At 40.9% G+C, this 22301-nt stretch overlaps 1 protein-coding gene across 2 annotated transcripts in view; it reads left to right on the top strand.

The window, feature by feature from the left end:
* RAVER2 (ribonucleoprotein, PTB binding 2) overlaps positions 1–22301 on the top strand; it is an 85467-nt gene that overhangs the window by 14842 nt on the left and 48324 nt on the right. For both annotated transcript variants that reach the window (XM_029617549.1, XM_029617548.1), the window contains exons 2-3: positions 3391–3457; positions 20282–20751. In XM_029617549.1, the coding sequence (XP_029473409.1) occupies positions 3391–3457; positions 20282–20751 (537 nt within the window). The remainder of the gene's footprint in view (positions 1–3390; positions 3458–20281; positions 20752–22301) is intronic.

The following is a 22301-nucleotide window of genomic DNA, read 5'->3' as shown; positions in this document are numbered from 1 at the left end:
AATGAAGGAACCCCTTTTCACTTGCTTCCTTATTGTTTCTAGTGACTGATCCCTACACTAAAGTGTGTGTGTGTGGGGGGGAGCACACACTGGAACCTTTCAAACACAAGGCATCTGGACTCTCCAAGAAAGCTGCTTTCAAATTAGTCGTCTAGAGTTAAGATCAATCGGATACTCTGTGACAACCTTTGTGCATCTTCTTCAAGGGAAGAATAGACAACTAGGTCACAATGTTTTATGTCAATAAGCAAAGAGGAACAGGATCTAAAGATCTGAAATTGGGTGGAAAGAAATTGAGCTGTTTTACAGGCCTTCTGGCTATTGGGTATCTCCAGCACACTGACAGATTTGACTTAGCAGAGTGTTTCAACCACATAAGTGGCCTCTACAGCAGTCGGTGACTGACTAACTCTTCAGCATATGGGGTCTACTATTGGTGGTTCTGTTTGCATCATAGCGGAACACAAAACTAACTCAGTTTTGCTCAGTTCTGCCAAACAATCACAGACTAGCTCAAGACGTTTCCTCCTCGATTGGGGACAAAACCTCATGATCGCTTTTCCACACTTACCAGTTATTACTAGAACAGTACAGAAGGTTCTCCAGGACCATGCTTTTATCATTCTCATAACCTTAGCATGGCCCAGGCAGATTTGGTATGCATACAACTTTCCAACAGTCCTCCCATACATCTGGGAATGGACCCTGTGTTATTAACTCAGGAAGATATGACATTATACCATCCCAACCTTTTAGCCCTCAACCTCACAGCTTAGATGTTAATTGATCACTAAGTGCTCATCTCCACTTACCTAAGGTGATTGTGGATATTCTAGTCTCATCTAGACAACCTTCAACTAGAAGGAATTGTGCCTTCAAATGGAATAGTGCTGTCAACGTGTGTTGGATCCTTTTTTCTTTCAACCCTAAGCACCTGCTGATGTACTTGCTCCATCTTTCTGACTCTGGTTTTGCTACCTCTTTGCTGCAGGTGCACCTCAGTTTTGCAGCAGCTTACCATACTCAAGTAGATAGCAGAGCAATCACTACTCATCCACTGATATTTTGTTTTCATGAAAGGTCTAGGTGTGTAAACAAAGGTCATTTGTTCTATGGAAGCAGAATGTTGTCTTTTTTTTACAACTAATGAAGCCTAGCTTTGAGCCATTGGAGTTAGCTTCTCCAAAGTACTTGACATGGAAGGTGGAGTTCCTCATTGCAGTGACTTCATCTTGGGGAGTTGGCAAACTCCAAGCTCTCATCCACTATCCTCCATACGTACAATTCTTCCACAACAGAGTGGTTCTCCGTACTCCCCCAAAGTTTCTATCAAATGTTTTGGCTTTCCATATCAATTTTACCATATTATCTACCTTCTATCCTACATACTAAGGACTGCAAAAGAGCCTTAGCGTATTAAAAAAAAAACCCAACAAAACAAAAAAACCAAACTTGGCCGCATCATACAACCTCCCAACTGTTCGTCTCATCTGATCCCAACAGACTAGGAGTAGTAATCGCCAGCATACCTTGTCTAACTGGCTGAGTGCATTTAACACTGCGACACCTTAGCAGGGCTGCAAGTCACAGACTCTGTAAAGACCATGAGAGCCATGGCTGCTTCCGTTGTTCATCCTTGAAAAGTACATATTGAAGGTATCTGCAAAGCTGCTACTTGGTCTTCTGTTAGGTCAAGCAGTTTTTTGCAAAATCTGATCTGACAATAGTCTGGTTTCCATGATGAGGGTTGGGTTGCTTACTAAGTAAATGCTTCGCTACAATCCTCAGTGTGATACTCCCCACATTTAATGGCTAATTCAGACTGTTTCTCGATGGAAAAAACAAGTTTGCTTACCGAAAACTGTGTTTTCTGTATATAGGATAAACTAACCAAGGAATACCTTCCCGCCTCCCTGAAGTGTGCCTATATAGCTAGATTAGCTCTGGAATAGACTGAGGAGACTCAGGAGGCGACTCCTGCACATGCTTAGTAGAATTCAAAGCTCTAAAAACGTGGAGGGACGAGTCTGTTTCGTGCTGCCGTTTCTCGGCTTTTGGCTAAAATCAAGTGTAGTATGATGTTGCCCACATGCAATGGGTAAATTCATCCTGCTTTCTACGGAAGGCATTTACAGTAAGCATCCTTGCTAACGGATTTTATTCATTTATTTGGATTTTTGATGCACCTTTTTGAATAATAATTTCACTCAAGGTAGGATAGAACATAATGGAATAGTAACCTGTAGATGTAGTAGTTTAACAATTCTAATCTGAAGGAGAGTTGGACAGCAAAAACTAAACTTGAAACCGATCAAATAATAGGACTAAATTTAAAAATAAGTAACATCTTGTGCAACATCTCAATAAAATACATAACATTATATGTAGTGTCTTAGTACATACACAACATCTATTGAATAGCTATCACAGATGCTGCAGTAATAGCAGATGACATCTGTATTCAGATTTTCTTCATCCAAATTTAGTTTAGGGCTTTATGCCTATCTCTGTTACATTTGTTAAAATATTATGATCAGAAATTGCTTGCTTGAGTTGGTGATGGGAAATATGTTATAAACTATTGTTTATTTGGCTGCCTTTCATTAGATATGATCACGTAACTGATGGCAACAATATTTAAGATCAAAGTAAATTTTCACGTTTCATGTTTTGATGTCTGCTTTTTGTTCTTTTATGTGGTAGTATATTCTTGGCATAGAACTTGAAATGTTACCTAACTAGCAGCAAAACACTGCAGGGCTGGGATAACTTTGCCATAGCTCCTAATGCAAAAAGAAAAATCTCTATGTAAAAATTTTTTTCCATTAGTCACCTGATTGCTTGTGGAATTGAGAGCCTGTGCAAACCCTGGAGGATTTGGGCTGATTAGGACCCATTGTAAGGAATGATATGTTGTTTTATTCATGTGATGTGTGACAGCTGTTCACCTGTGTGTAACAGGAGACTGGCACTCTATGTAACTAAGCATATACCTGATCCTGCACATAGATGCAGGAGGAATTCTGAAAAGCATTTCCTGCTAATCAAAGGGATATATTTTTTTTTTTTTTTGTAGTAGTCCCTAGAGGGTATCCTTTGCAGTCTTTCATGGCTTCTGCATCTTGCTTGCTTGCTTGTTTGCTGTCCTAAGATATAGACTTTCAATTAAGTGAGATTAAAGTTGTAGTATGTTATTTTAGTTTGGATTTATGATGGCAAAATTATGTTGTCTAGATTTTGCTGATGTACCACTGAACTAGTTGGTTATAAAAGGAAGTGCATTATTGTGAACACCTTCTGTTTGACAATTTAAAATATTTTGTAGATGTAAAATACACACTATAAATGCACTGTATTAGTAGTTGTGATATGATCTTTTTCTTATTTCAGGAGGTCCATGATTTGTTGAAAGACTATGAATTAAAATACTGTTATGTGGACAAAAATAAAAGAACAGGTAAGAATTTCTAAATTTTAGTATCTGACTTTAAAATGGTTCTCCGGAGATAGGTCATTTTGTGATGAGACCCCTCTGTAAGGCAGCTCTGTGATTTACAAGTTATACCAGCTCAGTATTTAGATTAAAAATCACTTTTTTGTAGCTTTCCCTACAGTGTAGTAAAATATTATTGGAATGTGGAATGATTCCTTTGGGAGCCAATATCATTGGAGGATGACTTCTGAATGTCTCAAAGAATCTTCCATTTTATGACATTTTTCACTGGGAGCCACTTTACTTTACAACAACTGAATTAAAAAAGGCATAGGATAAACACTGCGGATCCCCTGAGGCTAGATGTTGGAAATGAAGAAAGGGGTGCTCTGGGGTAACCTGCACGGAGCGGCTTGCTGGGCAGACCGGGTAGACTTGATCTTTATCTGCCATCATTTCTATGTTCTTCCTCTGAATCCCATCGCGGGTTATCAAAGGTGCAATAAAAATGTTCCTCATTGAATTTTTTTTGGTTCAAACATTTTTAGATTTAGGATGGACTTGACTAGGATAGTGTGAGAGTCTAGAGCTGGGAAATACAGTTAGATAAAATATTACACAGAGTTTTGGCAGTCCACTCTTCCTGCACAAGTTACCTTTCACAGAATGAACTGATGTGATGTGCGAGCAGACCACAACACATGGCAATCAACCAGTGATGATGCTAAACTTCCTGAGAGGTTTCCAGTACTGGTATGATGCTGAGAGGCATGCTGCTCGCTCATATTCAGGTGGCACACCATAGAAATTCAGATAGCTTTGGGACAATTGAATACTCCCATCAAAAAGCTTAGTGATAATGCTTGTTCCAGAGCACAAACACATTTTTATTGCAATTGACCTGGACAGAATAGTGATCACACTCATTTAACATCTAGTTTTGATTAAAAATCTATGTTACCGAACCTAATGGCACCTGTGTAAATTAATAAATTTTAATAACATTTTTGTGCCTTACTGTAAACCGTTGTGACGGTACCCACCTTAATGCAAATACCTCTCTGATGCCAACCTCACCTACTTCGTTTATGCAGACGACATTCAAATTCTCCTCCCCATCACCAAATCCATTGAACTCACCATGGAAAGATGGAACAAACTCAGTTCAAATTTATCTCAACTGCTATCACAACTATCTCTCTGCCTCAACCAAGCCAAAACAGAAATCATTCACATCCAGGACGACCGTCCCGCTTCCCCCCTCGAGAGCACCCCCTCAAACAACACAGGAAGCGCAAACAACACTGGGATGCCAAACTTATCAAGAACCTCACTCACACCATCCACAAAAAACCTAGGAGTAACAATCGACAGCCAACTCAACTTTAAACGACACATCTCCAATATAATCAAAGATGGATTTTTCAAACTTCAAACACTTAAAAAACTCAAACCTCTCCTCCAACCGCATGATTTCCGAACAGTACTACAATCAATTATTTTCTCAAAACTCGACTACTGCAACTCCCTCCTCCTTGGACTTCCTGAAATCCACATCAAGCCCCTCCAAGTTCTACAAAACGCCGCCGCCAGAATTATCACCAATCACAGAAAATCCTCCCACATCACACCCACTCTCAAAGACCTCCACTGGCTGCCCATCACACAAAGAATCCAGTATAAAACCCTCACCCTTCTTCACAAAAAAATAAACAACAACAGAATGGTCTGGCTAAACAACAACATCCAACCATATTTCACCACAAAGAAATCTCAGATCCACCAACTCAGGTCTCCTCTCCATCCCAACTCTTAAAAATGCTCACCTCAATACAACACGCAAACGAGCCATTACAATAGCTGGCCCCTACCCTCTGGAACTCCCTCCCCCCACAGCTCAGAAACGAACCCTCACCGCAAGTCTTTAAAAAACAGCTCAAAACATGGCTGTTCTTGAAAGCATTCCCTCCTGAACCCCAACATCCTATAATAAACGCTCTTGAAAGCCTTACCGCATAACTTCTACTCTGCATGAACGCATAACCCCCCCCCCCTTCTCTATCCTCCCTTTTCCCTGTCCCCCACCCTTCTCGTAACCTCCCTCTTCCCTGTCCCCCACCCTACTCATAACCAAGTCATATTGTACATATTGTATATAGACTATATGCCATTTCTATATACCCACATCTAATATTTAATTTTAATTTTATTCATATGTTACAATGTTCCTTATATTTATTGTTTAATCAACTGTTCTCTTGTTACAATGTAAAATAGAGCAGTTCCGGCTCTATTCAACCTGTTTTCTGGAAACCGATGTGATATCTCGATCGAATGTCGGTATACAAAAGAAATAAATAAATAAATAAATAAATGACGTATAGAAAAGATTTAAATAAAAGTGATAAAGCAAATTCATTAATTTAACTTTTCAAATGTCGTAACAGTTTTAAAGAGCCATTTCAAGCTTGCTGAGTCAAACGTTAACTGAGTTGTAGTGTCCCCAGTTTAAACCTCCCAGCAGTGTATAGTATACAATATAGAGTATACATCTGTAAATAAGTTATTTCCTCCATAGTTTTTTCAAGGTGCCTGTCAGTTGGCTCCCTTGAATAGCAGCTTTCATGTGCCTGTGCTAAGCACTGACCATTCATAACTCAAACATCATCAAACCTAGTTTAAACACCCATGAGGCATCTATATTGGGCATTCCAAAGCTTTTTAGTACTTTTCAATCTTTGATGCAAATTCTCAAAACTGATAAATTTTTTATTAATTTTTTTTGTGTGAAAGCCCCATATGTTCTTTTACCGGACTGAAGAGGGCAGTTTTCAGACAGGCCAGTTTAACTGGAAAAATGGTTTTATGTCTGTTGCAAGCGACGTCACCGTGAGCCCCTCTTGCCATAGTGCAATTGATGCAACTTTGAGAGCAAGGCTGACGGCGGGCGAATGAGTCTTTGCACAGGCAGGTTATGACAAAGTCCAAGAGGCTGTGACTGTGGTCAGATCAGAGGGCCTAATGAGGCTAGAGACCAGACGAATCTAAAGTTCTATACCACACCTATGTAGATGATATCCAATTACTGTGTTCCTCTGGGCTCAGATACTGACTAGGTGATCTCCATATGAAACAACTGCCTGGAAAAAATCTTGAACTGATTACTTTACAACAAACTAAAACTGAACTCACTAAAAACAAAGGTTCTGTGGATTGGGAGAAAAAGACTATAGCCATATCCACTTGAGGGTGAGCTTAGAAGCAGCATCCATGAGATTTACCTCCTGTGATGCAAATATTTCTCATGCATTGGGATATCTTGAAAACCTGACGGGGAGGGGGGGGGGGGGGCTACCGAGGACAAGTTTGAGCACCCTTGCTCTAAAGGAAAGTATGACCAAAGAGCCATGCCTTAGCTTTTTTTTTCCCCCCTGAAAATGATATAAAATGGCTTGAGATGTAGGAATAGTTCCAGAGTTTTGGAGCATAACTGAAGATACAACATCTCATACAGAGTAGTCTAGACGAAACTAGAGGAGGGGAGGAGAGAAGAGCCATTTGGGAGGATCTAAGTTCTCTAATGGGCATGTAGGGGAAAAGTTGAGAGAGACACTTGGGGACTTGTTTATTCATGCACTTGTAGATGAAGCAGAGGGTTTTGAATTGCATACTGCTTTCAAATGGGAGCCAGTGCAGCTGGTGTAGTATTGGTATTATGTGATCAGTTGCTTTGGCTACTATCCAAGATTCTAGCGGCTGTATTCCATAGAAGCTGGAGGCTGTTCAGACTATATTGTGAGATGCCGTTAAATAGAAAGTTGCAATAGTCAATTTGGCAGCTGATTAATGCATGTAGCACAGTAGAAAGACTGTTTATCAAGGTACTTGACAGTTGGCGAATCTGGGTCAGATGCATAAAGGAAGTCCTTAAAATCTTAGAGATACGAATTTCCATCGTGAGATTCTGATCAAGTTGAAACCCTAGACTTAATACTGACTCCTTAAGTTGCAAGGGGATACCTCCCAGGGAAGGTGAGGATTGAAGAGAATGACCTTGATGACTGATCCAAATGAGTTCCGATTTAGCAGGGTGTAATTTGAGTTTGTGGTTGCTAAGCCATCAGGCTACTGCCATAAGACAATCACTGAGATTGGAAATGGATGAGGTTTGGTCTGATCTTATTTTTTGCAGAGTTGGATGTCATCTGCAAATAATTGGCATTCAGTATTGAAGGATTGAATGAGGTCTCAGACTGGGAGAATGTAAATGTGGAAAAGGATGAGGGAGAGGACTAACCTGTGGAGTACCCCAGGGCTGAGATCTTCTGGATTGGATGGTTTATTGGTCTGTGTGACAGATTGTGTTCCTTTAGATAGGAACCATTTGAAGGCAGTGCCTTCAATGCCAGTATCTCTTAGGTGGTGTTAAGGATCTCGTGGTCTATGGTGTCGAATGCTGCCAAGAGGTCCAGGAGTACTAGGAGTGCAAATTGACTGCAATCTAGGCAGCGTTGTAGATCACGGACCAGGCGCTCACTAGTGCAGTTTCAGTGCCTTGATGGGGTCTGAAACCAGACTAGGAGTCCAAAAGGTTGTTGGCTTGTAGAAAGTTGGTTAGTTGTAGTATGCCTGCTTTATTACTAGCCTTATTGTGGAACGGGAGGTTGGAAAGTGGTCGGTAGTTACAGGTCATTTGGGTCCAAGTCCTTTTTCTTCAATGAGGTTTTACTACTGCCTTTTTTTAGGGATTGGAAGGTAGCCCGCCTGATAATGAGGAGTTGATGATAGGTTGGAGACAGCTGAGTAGTCCAGCTTTGGCTTGTTTGATAAGCCAGGAGGGGCAGGGATCTTGTGGGCATGTTGTCTTGAGATTGATGAGGAGAGAGCGACAGGGTATGGATTTTTTTTTCTTGAGGGGGGGACATTTTTTGGTGGCTGTGTCTAGTTCTGATCTATTACAATTGATCTTGTCAGTGAAGAAGTTGGCTAGACTGTCAAAATAGGCTTCTGTTGTGACAGATAAGGACAGAGGAGCAGTATGTTCTAGGAGTTTGTTTACTGAGAGGAAGAGTTCCGTGGGTGAGCTTTTAGCTTGGGTGATTGTTTTGGAGAAGTAAGGTTTTGTTTTTTTTTACTCCTGGAATGGCTTTTTGGTAGGTCTTCTGGTGTCTTCTACAGTTGTCTCTGTCTGCGATCTAGATTTCTCACGATTGTTTTGAACTTCCCTCCCATCAGCTTCCTATGATGCTTCTTGTCCTTGAACATTTCATTCTATAGGGCCTTCTGGTACTTTATTGAGAAGCCTTCTATTGAATGTTTCCATCAAATCGCCCTTTTCCCTTCTTCTAGAGAGTACATCTTTAGCTATCTCATGCTCTATGGATATGTCATATAGTGCAGGCCATGTACTATTTTGGTGGCCCTTTGAATTCCCTCCAATTTTTCAATGTCCTTTTGTAAATGTGGTCTCCAGAACTGAACAAAGTATCCAAAGAGGGGTCTTACCAGAGGCTTGTAGAGAGGTAATATTACTTCTCTTTTTGTACTAATGATAGCATTCTTTATGCACTCAAGTGTACTATTAGCATTCCAAACTGTTTTGTCACACTGACTGGCTACTCTGAGTCCTTTTGTTCAACCAGTTTCAACCCATGCCAGCTAGATTTCTCAACAATTTCTTGTTAAAATGCCATGTTTTTGCTCAATTCTCTAGGAGGTATTTGTGTGTTAAACATTTAGTTCTTGTATGTGCATATGCATGATATATAGATGTGCATGTACATACATAGGCGTATGGATTGGGATGAAATGTCCCAAGCACCTAAAAGTTGATGTGAATTATAGTAACCAAGAAAGCCTCTTATGTTATACCTCCAATACTTAAGACATAAAGATCAATTTGGGGTATTATAGCTTAATAGTCAAACTCTAATGTTCAGTACCTCTACTATAGGTATTAACCATTCTATAGGTTGTAATCTGGAGCTGTGTAAGTACCGTTTTACTTTCATTCAAATAGCAATTGATGTGACTTCATGCTTATAGTTTTTTAAATTTTTTGTATGCAAATAAAATAAAAAGTTGCTGCTAAACTGCGTTCAGTCTCTTTATATAAAGCAACAAAACTCTCTCAATGTCTACATTCTCTCTACTATGGAGAAAATGAAACTTATAGCACTTATTTTGAAAGTTGTTCTGGATAAATTTGCTTAGCAACCTCCCATTCAATATATTCTCCTGAGTTGTGGTAAGTGCCCGTCCGACATGCTTCAGGGACTAGAAAGAGTTGAAATCGGCATACTTGGATAATATGGCTGCCATCTTTTCTATCTGATTCTTAACCACTGATCTGTGCACAGGAAAAGTTGGAGAGGATGGGAATAATTAATTTAAAAAAAAAAAAAAGGCTAGAGAGAACAGGAGGAGGTAGAGAGGTTGGAGGAGAGCTATAGGAAAGGAAAAGGGAAGGCTGAAGGGGAAGGAAAAGCAAAAACAAGGTAAAAAAAAAAAAAGTAGACAAAACAAAAAGGAAAAAGAATAGCCAATGTTTCTAAATTATTTGCTACCCCTAAGTGTGTGTGTATCTATCTGTATGTATGAGAGAGAATTTCTTACTAACTTCTAGTTGAAACTTTTGGATAATTATAATACAAATTTTGAAACTAACAGGAAAAGACCGAAAACCAAACATTTTATATTTTGCAGTGGAATGGGCCCTTAAACTTTAGAAAGAAAGAAATTACAGTTGAGTTATGATATGATAGAGGATTTAATAGAGGTCTTTAAGATCATGAGAGGTCTAGAAGGGGTAAATGTGAATCGGTTATTTACTCGTTCAGATAATAGAAGGACTAGGGGGCATTCCATGATGTTAGCAAGTAGCACATTTAAGACTAATTGGAGAAAATTCTTTTTCACTCGGCGCACAATTAAGCTCTGGAATTTGTTGCCAGAGGATGTGGTTAGTGCAGTTAGTGTAGCTGGGTTCAAAAAAGGTTTGGATAAGTTCTTGGAGGAGAAGTCCATTAACTGCTATTGATCAAGTTTACTTAGGGAATAGCCACTGCTATTAATTGCATCAGTAGCATGGGATCTTCTTGGTGTTTGGGTAATTGCCAGGTTCTTGTGGCCTGGTTTGGCTTCAATGGAACTATGGTATATAAAACACTCAAATAAATAAGTAAATAAATAAAGTGAGCGGGGAGACAGAAATTGGCTGGAGTCTGTGAGTTGGGTAGTCTGAATGGACCCAATAGTCCTTTCTATTGTCATAATCTAAAACAATAGTGAGAACAGGGTTGGGAAGTTGCAGAATTGCAAAATAGCACCCAGCACTCCCTCAAGAGAAGGCAAGGAGAGAGGTGAGCAATAGTGAAAAGAAGTACAGCCTAGTGATTCTGCAGGCTATAGGATAGCCAGGACAGTATAAACAGTTTACAATTTTCTAGGAAACGACAGTATCTGTGTCGGCAGGTTGGTGGCCACATAATGTCCACCAAGCCATGTAGAACTGGAAGACTGGTTTGATTTTGAAGCTCTCTAGATTATTATGGAGCTTTGTGGTAAGGTGTGTTGGGGGAGAGAGATTTTTGGGATCTTGTTTGATCATTTATCCAGGATAGTGGAGATCTATGAGGAAGCAAACTAAAGTTGACTGGCAAAGCACTGATGTCCTATAAGTGGTCAGGCTTCTATAGCTGGGCTATATCTCTGCAGAGTGGACAGGGATAACTGGGCAGACTGGACTGGCCAATTTTTTTCTTCGGTCAACTACTATGTTAATACTAATAGAAAAGCCTGTCAAAAATGATGAGGTAGAATCACAGCGCCCTCTACCCAGCCCAACATACCTCCTGTACTGTTTCATCCCATACATAACCAAAATGTTGAATCCTGCCCCTCTACCCAACATGAAAAACACCATCATGTCACCCTCTAGGCAACCCTAGCCTGATTACTCCTCTCTCCCCAGGGTTGTCTGAGATCGTCTGGGTCAGGAATGATGCCCAGTCACTCCTGCTCTGCTAGCTCTGTCATCCAAGATGGCACCAACTCAATCACGGTTCTTCTCTTCCCCGGCATCCTGTGCACAGCAGTGTTGGGTGAAACACGCACACTACCACAACTGCAATTGCACTCTCTGGAGGTGTTACTATGTTTTTAGCACTGTGTGGTTAAGAGTCATTTATGTGTGTATTGGAGTGGGGGACAGTGTTAATGTGCGTTTTAGCATTAGCACTGGTTGCTTTGGAGCAGTTGGAAACCAAGGTTTGTTAAGAAGCCTTGTGTTCTCTGGCATATTCTAGAGTGAGCACCATTTTATCCATTCTATGTGCTCCATTTCCTCTCTTAGAAATATATAACTTCAGTTTGGCATGCTACTAGACTTTAAGCACATAAATCTCATGTGTTTAGGTCTGTCAGCCCAAGTAAAATCTGAAGCAGTGTGTTGCTAATGCTGAACCACTAGCCTTAACATTAATTCTAAAATCCACTGTCTAATGCTGTTAAATATGCATGGCATGCTTTAAAAAAAATCCAGCTTAGTCTGTCCTCAAGTTGGCTTCATTAAGGTGGTACAGTATATAGTGTTTCCTGCTATTAGGCTTTCTATTGTTAACCTGCAGGTCAAAAACTGTATTAAGGAATATATACAAAATAATGTTATCAAAAGAATAAGTGTAAGCCCTCTGGGTTTTAACTGGCAGTTTCCCCTGAGGTTCCATTGAGAACTGGTTGTATTTGAGTTAATTCACAGTATTCACATTTAACATAGTTGTGTGCAATGTTCAGAATCTTTTCACTAACCTAAACAAAAAGTAAATGTTTTATTTTTACTTTTCTGTGCATATTGATGTAATCTTTCCCTGATTGTAGATAGCAGAAATTTAATTTCTACAGATACAGGAAATACTTTCAGATTTAAAGAACCTAATTCTTAGGTCAAACATCTCTCATAAGTATTCATTGTGAATATCCCAAAACTCGAACCTAGTGGGGGCTTCCAGGGCCAGATTTGAGAACCATTATGTTAGATGTGTTATTGACTAGCACTTCACTGCATAATAATAACTCTAACAATGCTACCAGCTGTTAAGTTTCTGAAAAGGGACAGCCCTTAAGAGCATAATGTGCCTCTTTTGAGATCGTATTCCTAACAGTTCTAAAAATGTCATTTATTAAAACATGTTCAATTTTGATTCTAAATAGAGGATTTGGAGTGGTATAAATAATTGTTTGATACAATACATCCTTAGCACACTGGCACTCTAGGGCTTTGTATCATCCTTTCAGACCTTGTAAATTATACTTTTTAGAGAACCAGTAGTAAAGAAGTTGTAATACACATGTCCAAACCTCATGGGCCCTTTTCTTGCAGATCTGAAGAAAGCCCCCCCCCCCCTCCCTCCGTGGTCTCAGGCTCATATTTTACAGCATCTTTTATGGTTGGTCTGTTAATAGCTAAGTCGACTTACGGACTCCAGCTGTCTCTGGGATCAACAGTTTCTAGAACTGCACTATTGGCACTTCAGAAATGGATGTGAAAGATGCATGTATGAATGTCACTGGCTTTGAGGTTAGAATGAAAAATAATGGATGTAGAATGTGGTGTGGTATATATGCCAGTGAAGAGAAAAGAAGCCCAGCTAGGGGAATACTTAAATGGCTGCAGAAGAGTTGGGAAGACTGGCTAAACCGTACTGAAAATAATTTCCATTTTGTCCTGCTATACTGATCAAGTCCCATCAAGTGGGTTGGGTCCCTCTTTACCAGCAGAAGGAGGTGAATCACACTTTTTTCTCCGGTGACAACAGGCCACTATGCATACAGTGATGCAGCACAGGAGAATCCAGAGTTCTCGGCCTCCAGCAAATGGTAGGAATAACTGGTGGTGCAGTAGGATTTTAATTTTTTGGAAAGCTGCTTCAGGCCAGGCCACTGGTGCACCAGTGTTGAATCTGAGAACTGGGGGTTCCCAGTCCCAGAGGGGATTTTGTTGAACCTAAGAAGGGGGATGGGTTTCTTCTTTTTAAAAAAATAAATAAGACCAATCGGAATAAAGGGGGGAGAATGTTCTTCAGGTTGTTTTTTTCTTTTATTGCCTTTGGCTTCCTTGAAGAATCCTCCTGATTTCTCCCCCTCTCTCCCTGCACTGCTTCTTTGAGCTCAGGATCTGAGTAGAAAATAAAAAGGAACAGACTGTTTAAGACAGCAGAGCTTCGGGCCTTTGTTTAGTCAGTCTCTTTGGGGAGAGGAATTCTTTGGCTGCCGGCCAGGAATCGACCTTTGTCAGAGGGGGAATCTGGGGCCTCAGGTTTGTTGGTGACTGAGCCAGGGAGGTATTTGGTCAGCAGTATGGACAAGCCTAGGAAGAACTGATGCTGTGGAGTGTGCAGCTGCAGGGGATCCATTTCAACTGTGCTCACCTGCATCATGGCAGGTGAAATTCCTAGCAATTGCTTGACTGCCTCGATGAAGGGAGTGGGTGTTTAAGTCCCCCTCCAACCCCATGCTTGGAGTAGTTTTCTTCTACTGAGTTTGGATTGAGACTGCCACTTTCTGAGGCTGTGGTTTTGGTGGGAGAGTTGGCCATTTTTTTGGACCATGCTCCCGTGGTCATTTTAAACTCAGCTTTGGTTGGGGGCAGCTCTGCAGTGGAGGATGATGCTCCTCCGGACTTGGTCCCAGCACATTGCTCTTCTTTTTTGCCAACTATGGGTCAGAATAGAGGGGCTGCAGAGTCCTCGTCTGAATTTTTCAGATTTTTATACTAGGCCTTTTGTGCTATTGAAAGGCTTGATGAAAAGCCTGCCTCTGCATTAGTCTGTCAGGGCTATTAGTGCGTCCCTGGTCTCATACAAGTGGATGCCATGTATGATCTTCTTTGGGTTTCCTCTTGTTCCGTGCCTCATCTGTTGCAGCCAAGTGACTGCTTTGGCTTCATAACTGGTCTGCAGATTCTTGGTCAAAGTCTTGTCTTGGGAATCTTCCCTTTAAAGGAAGACTTGTGTTTCAAGAGGATTTGGATCAGCTGGTCAAGAATCTAACATAACATCATAAAAATTACCATACTGGGTCAGACTGAGGATCCATCAAGCCCAGTATCCTGTTTCCAGCAGTGGCCACACCAGTTCACAAGTACCTGGCAAGATCCTAAAAAGTAAATAGATCCCATGCTGCTATCGCACAGTGATAAGTAGTGGATATTTCCTAAATCTACTTAGTTAATAGTTTATGGACTTCTCCTCCAGGAACTTGTCCAAACCTTTTTTAAAGCCAGCTGTGCTAACTGCCTTAACCACATTCTCTAGCAGTAAATTCCAGAGCATAATTGTTCATTGTGTGAAAAAGATATTTCTGCAATTTGTTTTGAATGTGCTGCTTACTAACTTCATGGAGTATCCCTTAGTCTTTTCACTTTTTGAAAGACTAAATAACAGATTTAGATTTACTCTTTCTATTCCTCTCATTATTTTATAGACCTCTATCATATCCCCCCTCCTCAGCTGTCTCTTCTCCAGACTGAATAGCCCCAACCTCTTTAGCCTTTCCTCATTCGGGAGCTGTTTCATCCCCTTTATCATTTTGGTTGCCCTTCTTTGTACTTCTCCCGGTGCAATCAGATCTTTTTTGAGATTTGGTGACTAGAACTGCACACAGTACTCCGGGTACAGCCTCACTATGGAGTGATACAGAAGCATTATCATTCACCATTTTATTTTCCATTCTTTGTCTAATAATTCATAACATTCTGTTTGCTGTTTTGACTACCGCCGCACACTGAACTGAGGATTTCAAAGTATTATTGATGTTCTGATCCTTTTCCTGGATGGTAACTCCTATCATGGAACCTAACCTTATGTAACTACAATGTGGGCTACTTTTCTCCATGTGCATCACTTTGCACTTGTCCACATTAAATTTCATCTGTCATTTGAATGTCCAGTCTACCAAAGTCCTCCTGCAATTTTTCACAATCTATTTGTGATTTAACAACTTGGAATAATTTGTGTCATCTGCAGATTTGATCACTTTACTTGTTGTTTCCAGATCATTATAAATATATTAAAAAGCACGAATCCCAGTACAGATCCCTGAAGCACTCTACTGTTAACCCTTCTCCACTGAGAAAACTGACTATTTAGTTCTACTCTCTATTTCCTATCTTTTAACCAGTTTGCAATCCACAATAGAACATTGCCTTCTATCCATTGACTTTTTAATTTTCTCATGAGTCTTTAATAGGGCACATTTTCAAACACCTTCTGAAAATCCAAATACACTACATCCACTGGCTCACCATTATCTACAAGTTTAAGCCTTTCAAAAGAATGTAGCAGGTTGGTTAGGCAAGAGTTCCATTGTGCAAATCGATGCTAGCTGTGTCCCATTAAACCATGTCTTTCTATATGTTCAGTGATTTTGTTCTTTAGAATAGTTTCCACAATTTTTCCTGGCACTGAAGTTAGACTTATCAGTCTATAGTTTCTCGGATCACTTCTGGAGAACCTTTTTAAAGATCATTAGCCACCCTAAAAAATTCAGACACAATGGACAATCCCAAAGATAAGTTATAAATTACCAGTAACAGATCTGTAGTTTCATTTTTGAGTTTTTTTCAGAACTCTAGGGTTTATACCCTTTGGTCTGGGCAATCTGCTTTTCTTTAATTTGCTAATCAGCTTTACTACATCTTCCAGCTTCACCTTTATTTGTTTCATTTCTTCTGAATCATCACTATTGAATACAGATTCCATCACGTGTGTTTCCCAATCATACTTTTCAATAAACACAGAAGCAAAGAGTTCATTCAGTCTTTCCACAATGGCCTTATCTTCCCTACGTGTCCCTCAATCATTCTCTAGTCCTGACTGTGGGCCCTTGTCTTCAGCATTTTTATCGGGTGTGGACCCATATCACCACAGACCGGTGGTGTTAGAACTGATTAATTTCAGCTAGTTCTCTGTTCCCGATGCTTTTATGATCTCTTCTTGTACCTTGCATGAAAAAAGAAGGGCAGTGGTTGAGACTCTGATGCAGCTTCAACTGCTAAATTAATGATTTCGGTTCTGTCCCTGGAAATGGAGTGAGGACAGTACTCCATCTTTTTCATGGTCCCCAAAAAAACATGGTTCATTCAGACCCATTTGGAACCTCAAAGGGATGAATTCCAACCTCCAGGTTTCTCATTTTCGGATGGTGATGCTTTGTTTGGTTTGTTGGGACAAATTTCTGTTCTCCCTCTATCTATTGGAGGACCAAAAGTACTCTGTTTTTGTATCTGCCAGGAGTATTTTCAGTTTTAGGTGCTTCCCTTCTTACTGATCACAGCACTACAAAGAGTTCAGCAAGGTCATGGTGGTGATGGCAGTGTCACTCTGGCAAGGGGATCAGAGTTCATCCTTACCTGGACGATTAGCTGATCAGGGCCAAGTCTTATTAAGAAGTATTCAGGCATCCCACAAAGTGGTGCAAATGTTAGAAAGCTTGGGCTGGGTAGTCAGTTTAGCAGTCTGGCTCCATCTCAATAGTTGGAGTATCTGGGGGCTTGCTTCGATGCCAAAGTGGGCCGAGTCTTCCTGACAGCTGAAAACATAAACAAGCTGATTCTCCAAACTCATGGTTTTTTGGCTCTTCTGGCGCCAAGGGCTTGGAACTACCTGCTATTCTTGGATTTCATGGCGGTAGTTCAAGATCTGGTGCCATGGGCTAGGGCTCATGTGGGACCCCTTCAGTGGTCTCTTCTGTCTTACTGATCACCCCAGTCCCAGGATTATGACCTCCATCTTCCCATTCCAGCCATGGTGAGTTAGGGCCTCTGGTGGTGGAACGTCCCTCAGAATGTGTTGCAGGTTATCAGTCTGTCTGTGCTGCCTTGGATGTTGGTCACAACAGGTGTGAACCTGTCTGGTTGGGAGGCTCATTACTTGGACCAGTTGACTCTGGGGGTTTGATCTCTCAAAGAATCAACCTGGTCCATCAACCGTTTGGCAGTCAGGGTCATTTGGTTGGCCTTGTTGCATTTTCTACTGTTGATTCAAGGAAAAGCAGTCCAGGTCCTTGCAGACAGTGTAACAGCAGTGGCAGTTGTGAAGACAGGGCAGCACTAGGAGTCTAGGGGTGTCAGAGGAGATAAATATTTTTCCCTGGGCAGAGGAAAATCTGCGACTTTTGTCAGTGCTGCACATTGTTCAGGCAGACTTCCTAGGAAGAAATTGCCTTGATCCCGGAGAGTGGGAGCTCAGTCAGGAGGTTTTTCAACTTATTCTGTCCAAAAGGGGAGTACCTCACATGGATTTGATGAAAGCTTGCAAGAATACCAAGGTTCCTCTGTTCTTCAGTCGTCGCAGAGTTCAGTTCAGAATAGATTGCTTGGTTCAGTGGTGGCCACAAGGGTATGTGTTTCCTCCCTGGCCTTTAGTGGATAGAGGTGGAGAGTAGTCAAGTGTTTCTGGTGGCTCCGGTTTGGCCTTGAAGGTCTTGGTATGTGGATCTGATGAGGCTCCAGGACGATCTTCCTTTCTGTCACCCAAGGACCAAGGGCCTGATGGTTCAAGGCCTGATTTGTCATGGACGACCCTTCTCCATTCTCTCATGGCTTGGCTCTTGAAAGAAGGGCTAGTCACCTTAAATTATCTCCACCCTTTTGAGGGCTTGGAAGATATCTACTTCTTTGGCTTATATCAGAGTCTGGTGTATCTTTGAAGAATTTTGTAGAGGCTGGTAGTTGTCACCCTTGTGTTCTGATGACCCTAGCATTTTGACTTTCCTTCAGCAGAGGCTGGACAAAGTGCTAGCCTTGGGTTCCCTTGAAGTTCAGGTTCCCTTAAGATTTAGGTTCTACGGGGTTGGCAATTGCAACTCATCCAGACATTGCTTGGTTTTTGAGAAGAATCAAGAAGCTATGTCCTCCATTTCGGCTTTTGGTTCCTCAGTGGGATCTCAGTCTAGTCCTTAAGGCTCTCATTGTCCCCCCCCACCCCTTTTTGTTTGAGCCACTGAAGCAGATCTTATGGGATCTACTCTCAAGGCAGTTTTCTGGGTGGCTATTTGCTCAGTGCAGCATGTTTCTGAGATCCAAACCTCGTCTTTTATAGGGATTATTTTCTAGGTATTGGCTCTGATTTTGCTCCTTTTGACCAGTGCCCACGTCCTTGCCCAAGGTTTTGTCACATTTCATCTGAATTGGCATGTTATTTTTTCAGCTTTCTTGAGATCTGAGTGAGGGGTGAAAACCGGTCTTTTCAGTTTTTGGACACGTGCTGGGGTTCTCTACTAGTAATTTGAGGTTTCTAACTTGTTCAGGAGGACTGATCAATTATTTGTACTCTTTGTGGGGGTCAAGGAAGAGTGAAGCGGCCTCCAAAGGCATGATTGCTTGGCTGACACAATATGGCAATTTCTTATGTTGGATTAGGGACACCATTGCTTCCCCGTATTTGCTTAAGGTGTGTAGGGCTTCCAAGTTAATTCATGTTCCTTCAGTGAGGGCATAGTCTTCCTCCTGGGCAGAGACGGTAGCAATTGTGCCAGAAGATATTTGTAAGGCAGCTATTTGGTCATTTTTGCATTCTTTTTCCAGACATTATCAATTGGCTATCTCTGCTAAAGGGGACGCCACCTTTGGAGCCGGTGTTCTTAAAGCGGCCGTAATTTCTTCCCTCCCTAAGAAGTAGGACATTGGTACTTTCCATCTATTGGGACTGGACTGGCGTAGCAGGACAAAATAGGAGTACTTTTTACCTGTTAATTTTCTTTCCAGGAGTCCAGCTACACCAGTCCAGAACACTCCCTGGAAATTGGGCCTCTTTGAGACTGTACCGGGTTTATGGCTCAGTTCTCTGTGTTTGTGTGTGTATATATATCTCAAAGGCTATTCAGATTTGATATGGTGTAGAGTTTCCCATCCTGTTTCCATCTGTTGTTTTTAGTATTCCTAGGTAGGCAAAAAAAAATAACGAGGATTTCTTGTTTGCTAAATTGAAAATTTTGTTATGAATCTGTTGGTAGTTGTTTCATTGCTTTTTCATAGAGGTGATGGATTCTTCCTGTGCTGCACCACTTGTACATAGTGGCATGATATCACTGGAGAAATCAGTGTGCTTTGCCTCTATCTGCTGGTAAGGGGGCTCAACCCACCTGTTGGGATTGGACTGGTATAGCAGGACTCCTGGAAAGAAAATTAACAGGTAAAAATGTCTCCATTTGTATAATAGTAAATATTCTTGTGTAGTTTTCAGTTACCTATTTTGATTTTGAATTTGCCTTCAAGAGTTGGTCAGTGGAAGCTGAGAAATTCCTTGTCCTCATTTCTTTTCTCATAGGATATCAGGGCTGATTTCTCAGTTCCTGCCCTTATTGTGCTACCTTGTACTGCAACATTTTAGACAGTCACATATAACCTTGGGCAAGCACTCAGATGCAAACTGAGAGCCTGATTTACTAAGGCTTTTCTGTCAATCTGTCTCTGAGAAAAATGCATAGTAAATGAGTTCCTTATATTGTGATCCTTCTGGAGTTGGTGAAATGCCTATAATCCACTTTGAAGTAGTTGAGCAGGCACAAAAAGCGAAATATAAATAAAAAATGTAAATTAAAATTAAATTGTGAATTTTCTAAAAAATACAAATTGTTTTTTTTTGGTGATCTAGTTCATGCTTCTGTGATATGTAACATAATTACATTGGGAGCCTCAGTGTATGGTCAACTACTGACTGGGACAAGTAATGAAACATTTATTTGTATTTATTTAAAAGATTATGCTGCATTATTTGTTGTTCTAAGCAGTTTACAAAAAAACATTCACAAATAAAATAATGTACATGACAAAATATGTAACTCTTGCAGCTTTTGTTACTCTGCGGGATGGAGAGCAGGCGCAAGATGCAATTCAAAAATTTCACCAGTATTCGCTTCGGGAAAAGGAGATCACCATTCAGCTGCAGCCAACAGATGCTTTGCTGTGCATCACAAACCTGGCTCCCTCTTTCACACTGGAAGAGTTTGAAGAACTTGTTCGTGCTTATGGAAACACTGAGCGGTGTTTTCTGGTTTACAATGAAGTCACTGGCCATTCAAAAGGCTATGGGTTTGTGGAATATATGAAGAAAGACTCTGCTGCCAAGGCCAGGCTGGAACTGCTGGGCCGCCCACTCGGAGAATTCACTCTTTTTGCACAATGGATGGACGTTAATTTGTTGACAGCAGATCTTATTCATTCCAAGTGCCTTTGTGTGGATAAAATTCCCAAGGAGTATTGTGATTATGAGGAACTGCTGCAAGCTTTTTCCTCTCTGCATACACCAGTCTTCTGTCAGGTATGGAAATCTACTATACATGCACAGTCCTACCCCGTGGGGTTGTAACGCCTCATTTTTCTGTTTGATTTATTATCTGAAGACAAGCAGTTCTCCACCTGGGATTGCATGATCATGCTGGGCACTGAATGGCCAGATTCTTCCAGAGCTTTTGGGAAAGGGATAAAATTAATCCACTGCTACATGCAGTAGTTCCCATGCTGCTGTAGCCCTGTGGCACTTCATAGTTCATTTTGTCCACCGAGATCATTGGATATGTTTTTATTTTCTTTTGTGGCTCTATATCTAAAATGCCCCTAAATGATCCTGGTTAGTTTTCACAGTTATAAACTTTTTCTAGAACTTGTTTGCATCCAAAATTTTAGGTGCCAGGGTGTAAACATTTTTCCCAATAACTTGTTGTTTTTTTTTTTACTCATTTTTTTTTTTCTAAAGGTTTTTACATTTTGCATTTCTTCTACTTCCAAGCCTAACTGATCCCTTTCTTCTTCAGCCTCCATGGCATTTTCTCTGGCCCACAGTAGCACCATCAAGTGTGAGGGCAAAGCCCTACATCTGTTCTGTCTTGCACAAAAACTGCTTGAATACCTAAAAATCAACTCCATTAGATTTCATCTTGGTGAACTTGTTGCTTATTGCCATTATGTCGAAGAAAACTCCTTTTCTTTACAACCTCTAATTGTCCAATTCATGTGGGGCTTGCTTCAGTTGAAGCATCCCATAACGTTGTGGGACATGAACATACATCTTACCCAGCTAATGAAAGTCCCCTTTGATCATCTAGACTCATGTGAGCTCAAGTACCTGACTTGGAAGATGACATTTTGATCGTGGTCACTTCAGCCCATAGTCAGTGAGCTCCAGGACTTAACTACCTTATCCCAGATTTCTTTATAATAGAGTGATGCTCCATGCACATCCCAAGCTTCTTCCTAAGGGGTATCAGATTTCCACCTTACTCAATCATCCTTCTAACATTTTTCCCTAGATCTAATTTCCATAGAGGTGAAAAGGCTCTTCATTCTCTGGATTGCAAGAGACCTATCAACTTCTGCTTGGAGAGGATGCAAATCCAAGGAAAGTTCACACACTTTTTTTGCTTCTCTAGACCCTAATAGACGGCGGGGGGAGGGGAATATTTATAACATTTAGAAACCGGCTAAACATTGTTAAGAGCCAGGGTAATTTTTTTTTCCGATCTTTTTCTCAATTTTGTTTTGTTAAGGTTTTCTTTAACTATTTTGCTTTTTATTTTTTTGTCTTTTTTTCCACCTTATTTTTTTTAGCTTTTCTTAGGGGCTGATGCAATTATGTGCACTAAAAGCGGGCACTGACTTTCCAGCGCCTGCTTTTTTAACACACGCATGGCGCCCGCAAGGGGGGTGCCATGCAATATGGAAATTAGGGGGTCGCGCTAGGAAGGAGGTACTAGGGTCGCTTGTGCAACCGTAGCGCCTCCTTCCTAACGTGACCTGCCATGGCTGCTGGTTTTGAAGACTGACACCGTTAAACTCTGCCTTGGTTTTCATAACCTGCTTGTCTGCCAGTAA

This window comes from Rhinatrema bivittatum, chromosome 10 (genome assembly GCF_901001135.1).
Source record: "Rhinatrema bivittatum chromosome 10, aRhiBiv1.1, whole genome shotgun sequence".
NCBI classification, from domain to species: Eukaryota; Metazoa; Chordata; class Amphibia; order Gymnophiona; family Rhinatrematidae; genus Rhinatrema; species Rhinatrema bivittatum.
This window is presented reverse-complemented; position numbering and strand designations above follow the sequence as displayed.